Here is a 14267-nt window from a genome sequence, read left to right on the forward strand (position 1 = left end):
CTTGTTCGAAAAACCAGAAACCCTCTCATAGCCATTAGTTATCAACGTTGGCGAAGGGCAGGTTAACTAACATAATAATAAAAAACTCAGATATTATGCTACTATGGAGATCTCGTTATACACAGTGCGTGCTAAATATATCACATAGTACCTGATCCCATTTATCCCTATATGTCCATTCTCTTTGCCCTAGCAGCCTAATATGTGTTATGAAGTCGAATCGAATCGTGACGTCTATGATAAAAACGAAGGAAGACAAAAAGACAACAGCACCAACGCCCGAAGCCGAACCGAAGCCCAATCAACCGGCCGGTGAACCACGGTAACTATTTAAACAACTCAATAACCAAAATAACAAAACAGACAATCGATACCAATCCAACTAACAAACCAATGTGCCAAACTGTAGTTCAAGGAAAAGAAATAAAGAAAGAGGCTGCCGTCCTTTATTTGAACAAAATAGATGTGAGATATATGGCATGGTTCTTTCCAAAAGAAAAACAAAAAAGAAAATAAAAGAAATATGTTGGTAGATGATGTGCGAAATAATAAGAAAGGCAGGGTTAATAGGGGATTAGAGGACCAAACCTGTCAAAGGCACCACGCCACGTAGTACCAATGTACCCGACAAACAGCTATGAAGGCAATGCAAAGGATAAAATAAACAAAAACGGCTGCTGAGGGCATGAATGGAGATGAGAAACCAACTTAATCACAAGTGGTCTGCATCCTTATGGTAGGGGGAGGGAGTGAGGACGAGTGAGCATTACCACTGAAAGCGGCAAATGAGGCGAGCATGATGTATAGAGGCAGCGAGATGGTGACGAGTAAGAGGGCTAACACGGAGACAGCAGCTAGTGCTATCTGTGTGGGCTTGGGTATGTGGATGTAAATGGGCTTGGGCATGGGCAATATGGCAGGGACACCGCCAGCGTCCAACCACAAAAACCACTGTGGACCTGAACAAGAAGACAAGACTCTCCGTCAGAACATGAATAAGAATGGGGCAAGAACATGATCACATATCAACGTGGAACTAGAACCACTTAAACCGCCATGTGCAACGGAGTGTAGAACGGGGGAGATGGGTATAGAGAAATAAAAAAGAACCAAATTAATCCCAAGGATGAAAAGAGCAGGGATTCCCACCACCAGAACCAGAGCCGCCGCCACCATCACTTTCTCGATTATTCTCGCGATCTCGACGTCTGTCGTGGTCCCGTCTTGATTCATGGGTAGTTGTGCGGTGACTGATTCCCGCTCCGAAATCCGACATAGTGAATAATAGTGGCTCGTCTTCGTCCAAAATTCCATTACTGTGAGGATTGGGACTCGATGAAGGGTTTGCATTGCTCCATGGTGAACGGGCGGTGCTGAACCTTCGTGCGCTGGCTCGTCGTGCATGTGTATGTGAAGGATGCACTTGCGGTTCTCGGCCATGTGGTTGAAGAGAAACGCGGGGCTGGTAAGGCAATGCTGTTCTCTCTTTTGTATTCTCTGCATCAAGAGCCTGAGGACTTTCCGTTTGGCGTCTGTCAACCGGGGATGAGACTGCAGGGTGGTTTTCTGCGTCTGGACTAGCAGACTGCAGCAACTCGCTAATAGATGGCGGGGATCTGTCTTGCGCTCCTAAACTGATACTTCTGGTAGTTGTCGGGAATGGCAAGAAGTCAGGAACATCTTCGTCTCCTGTCGCGGTGTTGTTTGAGTTTGCTGTGCTAGTTCGACGCTGAGCAGCAGAACTGGAGCGGCGGAAACTAGAAATGAATGCTCCCCGGTGATGTCGGTTATGTGGAGAGGCAGGCAGCGGTATGTCAATCGCATTGGCCGTAGTGGTTGTTTGGGATTGTGGTCCTGATTCCGATTCTTGGTCAGGCTCAGAGGTTTCTCCCAGAGGAGACTCATGACGAGGAACGCGACGAGAGCGGGTATTTGTGGTGATTATATGGCCCGGTTCGTCGGGACTGGGATACTCGATCACGCTGTTTGAGCTCAGCCTAGATGGAACAGCTGGGGTATGGGGTGTATGTGGGGAGATAGCTTTGCCCGGAGAAGATGATATGGAACCTGAGACGCCGCTAGGTAGCGAGTTTGCTGCGGCCGTGGTTGTCGGGTTGCTTGTTGCGGCTGGAGGAAGGTGTTTGCTAGATGAGGAGGCAGTTGACCGATGTAGTAAGAGAGACGTAGTCATAGAATCTGACAAGGCAGTATTCGCGTCCTTCATCTTCTGGAACCTAAGTAATGTTGCTGTGGTAGTCCTTCTGCTCGATGCTGGATCGAAAGTCGAACCATCAGGACCGTTGGATAACAAATCCTTCCGCTGGTCCAGCATCTTGAGAAACTCGGAGATGTTGTCTTCATCAGTATCGACCACAGGGAAAACACCAGAGGTCGAATCTCGCTGTCCTGTTGCCATTGCTGACGATGAACTAATGCTTGCTTTCCCACTTGAGTTATTATCTTCTTCGGTCTTGCTTCCTCCGCCGGTAGAGAGGCGGCCACGCCTGTGGCTGAACGAGCTGCTATACTTTGAGATAGGAGCTTGTTTTGGAGAAGCGGACATTGAGGAGAAGACAGCCTGCTCGGGCAAAACGTGCGCTGAGAGAGGGCGGGTGGATGGGTTCGGTATTCTCCTGGGAGATGGAGCGGCCCCTAGGACATTCTGGGTTGGGTTGACGCTTATATTTGAGGGTTCCCTGGTTGATGGGCTACGAGGAGCGCCGGGGCCAGGAGAAGCTGAGAGTGGTGGTGCCTTAAATGGTTGGTAGGAGATTGACGGCCTGCGTTGTAGTGAATGTCCATCTTCTCCAGAAAGTGAAGCAACCCGTGCATGACCAAGCTTGGGTGAAGGCATCTGTGTTGGAGAAGAAGGCGAGCCACCAGCTAAATCCCTAGCTGCACGGAGGGCAGATATGGGACTTCCCTTGATGCTTGGATCGGCACGATGGAAGGTCGACATGCTGCCATATGCTTGGCTGAGATCCGGATTGTTCGAGGCCCTATACTTTGCCGGCAACGAGCCGATATCTACGTTTTGGGCTCGAGCTTGCTCTTCACGGCCATTCGCCGATGGCAAGGAGGGACGAAATAGATCATCATCAACCCCCATAAAGCGCGAGCTGAACATGGACTCAGCGTCATCGACACGAAATTCACAGTTAATCCGATAAGTCACACGAATCGAAAGTGGTCCTGCCGGAGATTCAGTGACACCGAAGGAGTAGGTCTCCGGTTCATCGCTTGAGCTGCCGCACAGAGGTATGGCTAGGGGATCCGAACGGCTGCCGTACTGGCTTTTGCTTGCTGGTATTATGCGATGCTGTAGCCGTAAAGCTGGATGGGAGGCAACCTTCGACTGGCGCTTAGTGAACTTCCAAGCAGGCAGTAATTTGGAGTAAGCGAACAAGGAGCGAAATGTAATGATGCACTTCTTGTATGTTGTTGGTAAGATATGCGTCATGTCTCCTGGTAGACTAGAAGAGCTGGAAGGGCCCAACTCGATAACCCATCTTTCTAAAATGACCTCATTTCTTGTGCCGCGTTTTTTCTCCGGTGGCCCTCCAGGGGTATCGGAGAGAGCGTCAAAGACATCCCATCGCTTGCCATGGTCATCTAAAATGACGAGTTCTTCATGCTTCTGAAGCTGAGAGCCGTCGAGAAAGGTCTCGATGAGGAGCGGCTCGGGCCGTTTATCGGTAGCGGTACAGTTCCGCCATTGGGTGAGATCTTCTCGCAGGGTATCTGTGTCATCGACCTCGACGTTGAACTGCGGCAGTTAGCATCCTAGAGCAACAGAAAGATAGACATATAACAAGACCAAAGGATGAGGCTCTATAAGTACCCATTTATTTACTTTCTTAACACCCTCTCGGTATATCGGCCGTAGAACGGTCCTCGAATGAAGAATAATCAGCGCCGCCTTGGTATGGTAGTTCTACACAACACACCCATTAGCATATATTTCACTCGCTCCAGCTTCTAGCTCTGCTGTTCTACCAACATACCTGGATGATCTGGTTCAGCTTTGCGATCTGGTCTTGGACCTGTTTGTCTGAGAGCGGTCTCCCGTCTGCCGGTATGGGAGGATTAGGAGCCTCCGAGGCCGGCCGGGGTAACGGCCGCGGTCGTTGATGCATTATCGACAGCCTCTCCGGAACGATGGCGTTGTTGACTGGTGGTGTTTGGCTGAGGATGACTATCGTCGTCGTAGTAGTGATAGTAGCGATGTCTATCTACTTTCCAGCAGAGGGAGCAAAGAAGGCGTTGGAAGGGGATGAATCACAGGCCATGATAACATAGCCTAAGCACCCTGGAAGCTTTTTTTGTTCCTGTTGAAGGAGACGGAGAAGGAGGAGGAAGAGGAGCAGGAAGAGGAGAAAAGAGACGTGAAGGGAAGGGAAGAGATTGAGGTGGTTATTGAGCTGGCTCGGGACAGGCAGATGCGGTGGTGCCTCTGACGACCATGCTTTTTGGGGGTGGATGCTGGGTTCTAGAACTGGGTGGTGACTAGGAGATCCGCAGCGGGAAAAAGGCAGCAAGAATCTCTGGCTAGGCAGAAGCGACTGAGGAAGAAGAAACGAGAAACTGGCAAAGGAACGAAGCGCCGCAGACGTGGTTTGTTTGATGCAGGTTGGCTGTGTGCTGGATGCTGCTGTTGGTTGCTGGCGATTTTAACGGGGAGAGCTAGGTACCGCCGGGGAGCTTCCTCCACAGGGATGGGCCACACTAAGACCGAGAGAAGATGTGCTTGGCAGGCTATGCAGACACAAGGGAGGTGAAGAATCCAGCACCACCACAGGCGTCTCTGCGCAGCCGGACGAGCAGGTGCAAGATATAAAGACGAAGATGAGAGCCAGCGGAGAGGAAGAAGACGGAGTTGATGTCGATGAAGTCGAGCGATGGAGGTTGAAATGACCGAATCGGGCGAACACATGACCTGGCGCCCCCCCGGGAATGATGGATGACTCAGCGGTATCTTTTCGTTCCTCTGTACGGAGTATTATTTGTATTATTGGCGTGCTTTCGCCTGCTCTTCTGCTGGCCTCCTTTGTTACAATAACGCTGTTGTCAGGATATCACAGAGACTACAGAGTACGGAGTAATGGCTGCCCATTATTGTAGACATTCACCGCCTCCTTTCACTGTGATGGCTGCATGAAATTCTACCCTTGTTATGATCTGATGTCTCATTGACTGCTGCGGCGGCAACAGAGCCTCACTGTACTGTACCGTACAATCCATACATACGAAATATACATGCTGACTAACAGACCTACACCGTCCAGCCAGGCGGCCTCGTTTCCTACTGGTGTAAAAGGACCCCTGCTTTGTGTGTAATTTATCGGCATTTGGTATTGTTCTGTACCGTACATTACTGATCGATCTTTCTCCTCGATCAGCGTGATGATGGAGCAGCAGACGAAAGGCAGTCAAAGAGCCAAAGGGAACAAGAAAAGAGACAGGGAAGAGACCGGATAAGAGTCATAACTGACCGGGCCTGCAAGGGGGGTAGAAGTCACCAGTCATGCCAAACAAACCGCCCTTGTTCCTCTCCACACACCGCATGAGAATGCTTCGTACACATCACATCTTGCCCCTTGTTGCCTGTTGACGTCGACGTTGACGTCCCATGTCGATCGAGGGTGACGGCGCGGATACCGACGTCTAGACGAGTCGCAGCAGCCAGTCAGCCGTGGCAAGTCACTTGGCGAGCCTTCCGTCCTGGTGATGCGGAACGAGAGACGCTGACCTTATCAGGGCCGCAACCCTGTGACGGGGGCTTGGGGCTTGCACTGGGTCCTTAACGGAGACTTTGCGAGGGCTTAGTGGAGGCGCTTTTAACTAGCTCCGGCGTCTCTTTAACTGAACTCCGGGGGTCCTTTAACTAACTTACTTAAGCCCTTAACGGAAGCTTTAACTAACGCTTTAACTAGCGATCTCACTGGCTGGAGATGACATAATCAAACCACGTTCGTGCGCTCGCGGGGTTCTGCGGCCTCTGATTGGCCTGCGAGCTTCGCCTGCGACTTCTGAGCTTCCTCCGGAGGCCACCAAGGGAGGATATCCCACTTCGCGCTTCGTCGGCTGCATCGTCATCTTCATCTTAACCGTCATCGTCGTCGTCATTTTTACCTGGTCCCTATCACCAATTTACATCGTCGTTGATACCGCCGTCGAGACCGCAGAGTTGGCAAAGTGACTTGAGCCGGGACCCCAGCTAGCTCCCGACAACCCGAACGAGCCACATCACCGAGATCATCGACCGAGATAACCAGCTATACAGACCACGCAGCAGAGGAGGAGATATACAAGCAGGCAAGCCAGCCAGGGCTCACACGGCAGCCCTCTCGCTGCGGCACATGAGCTGGCAACTGCTTCACTTCTTTCTCCGGGACGATGTTGACGCTTTCTCTCGCCTCCTGGCCAGCGCCACGTTCACCACCGCGGTTGCACCTCCCGGCACCAACGCCAGCGGCAGCAACACCAACAATGCATATAAATGCTCCTCCGCGGTGATAGGCGCCTCGTCTCTTTCCTATGGCTCGCCAACAGCCTTCTCCAAGCACCGCCGGAAGTCGTCCCTTTCGTTTTCCTTCTCCCCGGCGGACAGGCAGGCCTTGTCCAATACGACGCTGACACGGAATGATATCAATGCCAGAGATAAGCATGGCCGGACTCTGATGCACCTCATTGCCTCCTCCGATAAGGAGAGTGCATATGGGTTTGCATCTGCTTTGTTGGCAATTCCGGGGCCCTTTTTGGATATATACGTGCAAGATGCCGAGAGTGGGTGGACATGCTTGCACAGGGCCCTCTACGCTGGAAACATTTCTATTGCACAGGCAATATTACATAGAGAAGGTAGCGGTGGACTCGTCAAGATCAAAGACAGAGAGGGGAACAGTCCATTTGAAGTTTTTCATTCTAGTGTTATATACGATACCCCGGTGGACACGAAAAAGGCGCAGGACGATAGTGACGATGAAGAAAGTCTCGAGGCAGAAGATGAAGTTGGAGGAGAGCAGTACGGTAACGTCAGATCTGTTGCCCCACAAGTTAACCTGGATGGTGACGAGCTGTTCACTTTTGGAAGCAACAAGAACATCTCTCTGGGCGTGGGGGACAGTGATGATCGGCAATTCCCGGAGCGTATCACCTTGCCTCGTCCCGAGGCCTTGATACGTCGTTTTTTCGAAGAGAAATATGAAAATTCACTCGAGTCTGAAACACTGGAGGAGATCCCGTTCCTTATTCGGTCTAAACCCCTCATCGTGCAGGACGTGGTCATGTCCAAGCTACACACTGCCATCCTTACTACGGATCCATGCAGTAACCTGTACATGTGTGGGTTTGGTCCTGGTGGAAGGCTCGGGACTGGACATGAGGGAACGTCTTTCAGTCCAGTATGTGTGGACTCCGGTGCTATCACCGGCAAACGCATCACCACCGTTGCTCTCGGTCTAGACCACACCATTGCCATCTCAGACCAGGGCGAGGTCTTTACCTGGGGAAGCAACAAATATGGCCAGCTAGGATACACGTTGCCGAAGACTAAACCTACTGCAAGCTCGCCCAACGATGTTCCTATTCAACTATCTCCCCGCCAAATCTTTAACCCATTTAAACGAGACCGTATCCTAGGTGCAGCTGCCTCTTCTATTCATTCCGTTGTCTTCACGTCATCTGCCCTATACACCTTTGGACGCAATGATGGTCAGCTTGGCCTCATGGATGCTGATGCTAGGTCTCTCACTTTACAACCTATACCTCGTAAAGTTGGAGCTTCCTTGTTCAGTGTGTCTATCTCCACTGTTTGTGCTATTGAGCGAGCTACGGTTGTTTTACTGGAAAACCATGAGGTCTGGGTGTTTACGCATTATGGATACTCAAAGCTCATTTTCCCGTTGACCGGGTCGGTATCCAGCTTCATCCGTAGCAGTTTCATGGCTACACGATATGGGGCCGGAGAGAGCTATGTGACAAAGATACGCGCAGGTGGAAACACCATCTGTGCCCTCTCCAATGTAGGCGAAGTCTTTACGGTTTCTGTCCCTGGACGGCGTGAAGAAGGAGACAGAGATGGTAAAGAGGGCAGCAAGCAAATGTCAACTTCAGCCTCAATGTCAACTACCAATCCTGCAAAGATTCGCAACTCTCTTCCGCATCCTACTCGTACCTGGGCAGTTAAGAAGAGTCATATGGCTGTTTGCGATGTGGATGTCGGACAGGATGGTTCCATAATCATTTGCACTCAATCTGGCACAGCCTGGTTGAAAGAACGAAGAGCGGGTATTAAACCCACCGTTGCAGGTTTCGCAGCCGGCAAGGAGTATAAATTTGTTCGAGTCCCTAATATATCTCGTGCCGTGGGAGTCCGTAGCAATGCATTTGGGGCTTATGCTATTATACAGCGTACCAGCGACGTAGCAAGACGAAGCATCGTGGTTGACGAACCCAGATTACGAGCTGATATTCTACCCTTGATGCCCTTCGAAGAGATGGTAGAGCTTACCAATGAAGGACAGGGGAGAATTGACATCCGCAAGCCAATACCTCTTCCTGGAATCAAAGAGACAGATGAGGGTTCTGATGTTGACGTTGAAAAGGAGATGGCCTCCTTATTTGATGCCCAGCGGGCTTCCTCATCTCTCTCCAGCCCATCGATTGCCTGGTTATCCACTTCCCTAAGTGACACCCGCATCCCCGTACACGAGTTCATGCTATCATCTCGCAGCCATATCCTTCGTAATGCTCTCTCCACGTTCAGGAAAGAGTACTACTTCTGTCTTCAAGGGGTTATGTCAATCGAGTACGATAAGGCAGGACAAGTGCATGTCCTATTTTCCAATACTTCGTTCCTGGCGCTTTTCAACCTAGCAGTATACTTGTATACAGACAGGTTATATGACGTCTGGCTCAGGAAGCGGAATGATAAGAAGCAGACAGATGCAACATTGGCAAATGCAGCCTTATACAGGCAGGTACGCATTGAGGTGCTCAAACTAGCGGCAGCACTGGAAATTTCCGGCCTTGAACGTGCAGCGAGGATAATGACCCAACCGGCAACAACCCTACATAATGACATGGCCACCGCAATACAAGACACCCACTTTTTTGACACAGCCGACGTACTGATTGAGCTTAGCGGAGACGCAGAAGTAAAAGCTCACAGCCATGTACTCTACAGCCGATGCACATTCTTTGATGGTCTTTTCAGGGGTCGAGCAGGTGGCCGTTGGCTACACGCGAGAGCTTCTGGTACGGAATGTGAGGCCCCTGAGCCTATACGCGTTGACTTATCTCACGTGGAACCCAGTGTATGGGATTTCGTTATGCGATATATATACTCAGACGTCGATGAAGAGTTGTTCGACAATGTGCATGTTTCCAATGCTGATGCATTCATAGATATTGTCATTGATGTACTGAGCGTTGCAAACGAGTTGATGATTGACCGATTGGCGCAAATATGTCAGCGGAGGCTAAGTACGTTCGTTACCATACAGAATGTATGTCAACTTCTTAACGCTGTGATGCCGTGCTCCGTGAAGGGATTTAAACGAGCAGCGTTAGAGTTCATCTGCCTTAACCTTGAGACTATGCTTGAAAACAGATTACTGGATGAGCTCGATCCGGACTTGCGTTGTGAACTTGACCGAATCTGCCAGGACAAGCAGCTTACCTCTCAATCCATCTCGCGTGGCCGTAACTCTGAGGCTTTCCTTGCCGAACGCTATCCAGAAGTTATCCCACTAATTGAACAAGATAAAAATCGCCGCATCGATGCAATGAAGCTTCGTTCGCATTTACATGAAGATGAGGTTCGCGACGCAATGCTTCGACCTGGAAGTCTCGAAAGAGATAAGCCATCCATATCTCCGCTCTCAAGGAAAGGGAAACAAATAGGTATCGTCACACTGTCGTCGGATAAACCACCTATTGAGGCAAGTCCTACACTTGTACCGAAGAGATCAGTTGGTGATCTCATATTCCAGATGGATGATGAGCCATCTCTTCACACCGATAGTCGCCGTGGAGATAGTATAAGACCAACGCCAACAGGAAGTTCCCGCGGCTCGCCACGAAGCCAACCCCAACCCGCAACCCCCTGCTCAGGACCTGGCCTAGGTCTGGATTTAGGACCTGCTACTTTTCCTCATCTTTCAACAAAGCCCTCATATACTACTCTTCAGCCACCCAGAACCATGTCCAAAGTCAAGGATATACCCCAACCTGCATCTACCGGTACCTTCAACAATAGCACTACTTCAAATTCTCCACCGCCGAAAGCCCCTTGGTCTTCCATCACTCCAAAGAAAATCCGTGCTGGTCTCAAAGATATCATAGCAGAATCAAGTAGCCCAAGCACACCTCCGTATCGTATTGAAGGGTTCTCTCGCCCTGAGGCAGAAGCAACGCGGAATTTCTCCCCGAAGCTGTCCCAAAAGGAACGAAAGAAGCTTATACAACAGCAGATGGCTGCTGAGCAGGAACAATCCAGTGCTGTTAACAATACCCCTATTTGGCAAATTCCGCGGTCACCTAACCTCAAGCCAACAAAAGCCGATGCCGATATATCGACGTCAAATCCAGCACGCTCCGCCACTCCAAAAGCACCGCTTACCCTGCGCCAGACGGTAGCAGGGTCAAGCACAACCCCTGGCTCATCATCCCCGCTTATGAAACCCACTTATCCAAAAACACCTCCCCGCACTCAAGCACCCAAACCGGCTGTCAGTACTCCCCACACCAAATCTTCACATTTCGCCTCCACTGGTCTAGGAACGTCCCAAATATCTCTTGCAACTATTCTACTTCAACAACAGACTGAAAAGGATGAGATCCACGAAGCAGCAACCGCAAAACATAACCTGCATGACATCCAGATCGAGCAGGAGTTCCAGGAATGGTGGGACCAAGAGAGCAAGCGCGTGATGCAAGAGGAGCAAGCTGCAAAAGCCAGGGCAAAGATGGAAAGCGAAAAGGCAAGAAGCAGAAGGGGAAACTCTAGCAGGGGTGGAAGGGGACGAGGAAGAGGGGGACAATCACGCTCAAATACTACCCGAGGCGTTGAAGGGTCTGTTTCCAGATCTGTTGGTGCAGTGGCTGCTCTGTCAACGGGGATAGAAATAAATAACCAAGTTGGGCACTCACAATCTCAGAGACGAACATCTGCCCAAACGGATGACAAAGATAAGAAACGACACTCAGATCGGGACCGTGGTAGAGGTCGACATAGAGGTGCAACTGCACGAGGCAGCGGGACACCTCATGTCCAAAACGTTTGATGTCTTACTCTTTTGCCTTTCTAATGCGATTTCCTACAAGGCATCGAGTTACTCTCGGTTTTGTACTGAAAGTTTTTTCACCAACCGTCCAACACCCAACATCACCTGGCTTATATCATTTAATAATGTTCTTTGATTAATAACCTATATGGTCGGATATTTGAATTTTCGCAACTCTCTTACCGTTCCTTGTTGATTGATTTGATAGACGCACCACGATATTGTCGAGTTACAGTTCAGCTCGTACGTTTTATAGAAAAACTATTTGGACGTCCATAACTGTGGCTTCGTCTTCGAAATAAATATTTATGATACCGTGGGAATCTCTATATTTATATGGAGGGCTTAGATGATATCATTTTACGGCTAATAAGCTGGCTAACGTAATAAATGTTAATAATTGCAGCCAATATATGGGCTGAAGATAGTCGTACACAAACAGTTGAAATAATCCCCTTAGGCAGTACCATTTAATCTCCTGGGGCAGCAACTTCAAGGCTATTCCACATACGGCGGACCAATAGCTCTTCTTCCGTAAGGTGATAGCCAGAACGCGATGAGATATCATTGCTTTGATCATTAAGGTCATCTGAGTCATCATTATAAGCTTCTTCGTGATCTTTAAACCGTACCGAGCCTTGTTTCACCTGCTTTGAGGTATTGGTATTTGATGAATGGCTGCCATTGCGTGCGTGTAAAGAAGGAGAGTTGTGATTGATATCATTTGTGTTCAAATGGCCAGGGTTAGAAGAAGCGCTTGTTTGAGATGTTCCATCCTGTCCGGCAGGAGATTTGGTCATGTCGTACATTCGATTTAGGCTATCTACGACTGGATTTCGGAAACGATGCATAACTGAAAACTCACTGGCGAGTCGCTCGTACACCTTCTTTATCCTCTTAGACTCTCCTTCAGCCGAGGGGCCGCCTGCGAATCCACCAACAGCGGTGGCTGCACGATGGGGATCGAGAGCTAGTCGAGTATGCGCAACGTTTGAATCGATCACTTGAGGCACTGCAGCTGGTGTCATGGGCCCCATTGAGGTCTCTGATGGTGAGGTTGAGAGTGTTGCGGTTCGTTGAAGCCATAGCTTTTGCTGTGTACGAGAGTGTGGTTCTGCAGGCCTGCGTCGAGAAGGTGATTTGTGTGCTTTCGTTATAGCTGTCTCCGGAGAAGGTGGTGTACGGGGTTGATAGTTAGGAAGAAACGAAGAAGGGGTGGAGTAGTCGGATTCAGAGCGGCCACCAGGATGACTACCCCCATTTGGATGAGATATTAGAAATCGAGATACCCCTACATCAGTAGATGACGGGGTAGCATTAGGGCTGAACCGCTGAGACTCTTCCCTTTCGTTGTTGTGCCGAGAGTCAGGCTGATTTATTCCGCCGAGGCTCGATAGATTGGCAAATGATGATACCCGAGAGCTTCGTTCTGGCGGTGCCTGGGTAGCTGTAGCAGAAACAGATGAAACCGCTGGAGGCACCATGTCTGAGTGTTGGCGACTAAGAAGCCGCTGGGGTACGTCGTTTTGCCCTTGTTCTGTTGGTTGGGCAGTGTCTCCAGTAGACTTTGCGGGTTCAGGCTGCGCTTCAGCAGCTGCAGCCCCCTCACTCATTTCAGGCTTCATATCCGCTGCGTTGTTCTGTTGGACCAAAGGCGACTTGGTAAACGTCAAGGCGGTACCCTGGGGATTTCCGTCAGTAATGCCGGCCTTACCCATAACAAGTGAATTTCTCCTCGTGCTCGCTCCCGAAGGAGAGCTATGATCTTCCCATTCGTCGTCGTCGTCGTCGTCGGAGCCCGCGAGTTCAAAGCCCACTGATTTCTTCTCTTCTGGCTTCTCAATCCTGCTCAGTTCGCCTAGTAGATGTCCCTTCTTGATGATATTGCCGCTTGAGCCTTCTCGCTTTAAAATGGGAGTTGAAAGATTCTTCCTCATGGCTGGATTATTCGATGATACGCCGCCCAATGCCACAGCAGAGCCGTTCCATCGTACATGGTGCCCGGTCTTTGGACTGGTGGCGGGTGATGAAGGGGCAGACTTCTTTCTCGCATGATGACGTCGACCGGTCACAGGCATTTCTTGTCCCCCGTGGAGATCACTGATAGAGTTGTGCGCCATAGCCAACCGCTGCAGTTTATTCAGATTCATCTGTGACGTGTTACGGCCATGCGCGCGCTGTCCTCCAACCACATGCGGACGGTGAGGCTTATGCCCAGCCGGCTTGTGCGGCGGGGCATGCGTGTTTGGAGGCGTCGACATGGTGTACTTGTAAGGAATACAGATGGGAGGCCGTTTCAATCTTCCCCTCTCGAATCGCCAACTTCGTTGTTTTGATCAAGTATTCTGATAACATCAAGAAGGCGGAAAGTTGAGGTTGGCGGCACGTGACCCAGGCTTTTTAGATCCGCGGTTAGAGTTCTTGGCCTGCGGCTACAGCGTCTATTAGCGCGGGGTTGTCCAAAGTTATATTAAGGTTATGAGATACAAATCCAATAATACTATCATTGTCCTATTTATAAGCATTACAAAGTGGGGTCTTGGGACTTCTCTATAGGAGAGAAGGATGATGATGATGTTAATCTCCAACCTCTATTGAATACCCCAGAGTAGGTAATATGCTTCAGCAAAGGAAGAGATTAAAAGAGATACATGTTGCAATCTTCTTAGTGATTAACAATAGATTATGCTTGGGTAGATAGATGGCATATCATAAAGTTCACGAAGTACTAATTTCGCAGGTTATCATTTTTGGTCAAAGTTCGATCAGACTTTCCTCTACAACAGGTTTTGAAGCTGCTTGCTGCTGTGGTGGAGGCGGCTGTTGCTGCTGGTGATGTTGTAGGGGTGGCTGTAGGGCGGGTGACATGTAGTTATAGTTAGGATTCTGTCCGTTTGTCGGAGCAGGAGGGGTGTAGACAGTTTGGTGAGAGGTTGCAGATGGTGGCGGGTACTGGGTAGGCGGGTATTGCTGTGTTAT

At 49.9% G+C, this 14267-nt stretch overlaps 4 protein-coding genes across 5 annotated transcripts in view; 1 reads left to right on the forward strand and 3 right to left on the reverse strand.

Moving 5' to 3' along the window:
• Positions 1 to 1114: 1114 nt before the first annotated feature.
• Positions 1115 to 4136, reverse strand: TERG_03032 (uncharacterized protein; the record flags this gene model as incomplete). Its single annotated transcript, XM_003235931.1, has 3 exons — positions 1115 to 3766; positions 3842 to 3934; positions 4005 to 4136. 3 exons carry the CDS (start codon positions 4134 to 4136, stop codon positions 1115 to 1117), a joined length of 2877 nt encoding a protein of 958 aa, XP_003235979.1.
• Positions 4137 to 6212: 2076 nt separating this feature from the next.
• Positions 6213 to 11288, forward strand: TERG_03033 (uncharacterized protein; the record flags this gene model as incomplete). The annotated part of the gene is made up of 1 exon (XM_003235933.2): positions 6213 to 11288. The coding sequence occupies exon 1, from the start codon at positions 6360 to 6362 to the stop codon at positions 11286 to 11288; it is 4929 nt and encodes a 1642-aa protein (XP_003235981.1). The 5' UTR covers positions 6213 to 6359.
• A 470-nt stretch (positions 11289 to 11758) lies between these two features.
• Positions 11759 to 13549, reverse strand: TERG_08766 (uncharacterized protein; the record flags this gene model as incomplete). The annotated part of the gene is made up of 1 exon (XM_003235934.1): positions 11759 to 13549. One exon carries the CDS (start codon positions 13547 to 13549, stop codon positions 11759 to 11761), a length of 1791 nt encoding a protein of 596 aa, XP_003235982.1.
• Positions 13550 to 13702: 153 nt separating this feature from the next.
• TERG_08767 overlaps positions 13703 to 14267 on the reverse strand; it is a gene marked incomplete at its 5' end in the record, with an annotated part of 2803 nt that continues 2238 nt past the window's right edge. For both annotated transcript variants that reach the window (XM_047750603.1, XM_003235935.2), the window contains one exon: positions 13703 to 14258. In XM_047750603.1, coding sequence (XP_047605809.1) covers positions 14043 to 14258 — 216 coding nt within the window. In that variant the 3' untranslated portion in view covers positions 13703 to 14042. The remainder of the gene's footprint in view (positions 14259 to 14267) is intronic.

The sequence above is a fragment of the Trichophyton rubrum genome, assembly GCF_000151425.1.
Source record: "Trichophyton rubrum CBS 118892 genomic scaffold supercont2.3, whole genome shotgun sequence".
Taxonomy (NCBI): Eukaryota; Fungi; Ascomycota; class Eurotiomycetes; order Onygenales; family Arthrodermataceae; genus Trichophyton; species Trichophyton rubrum.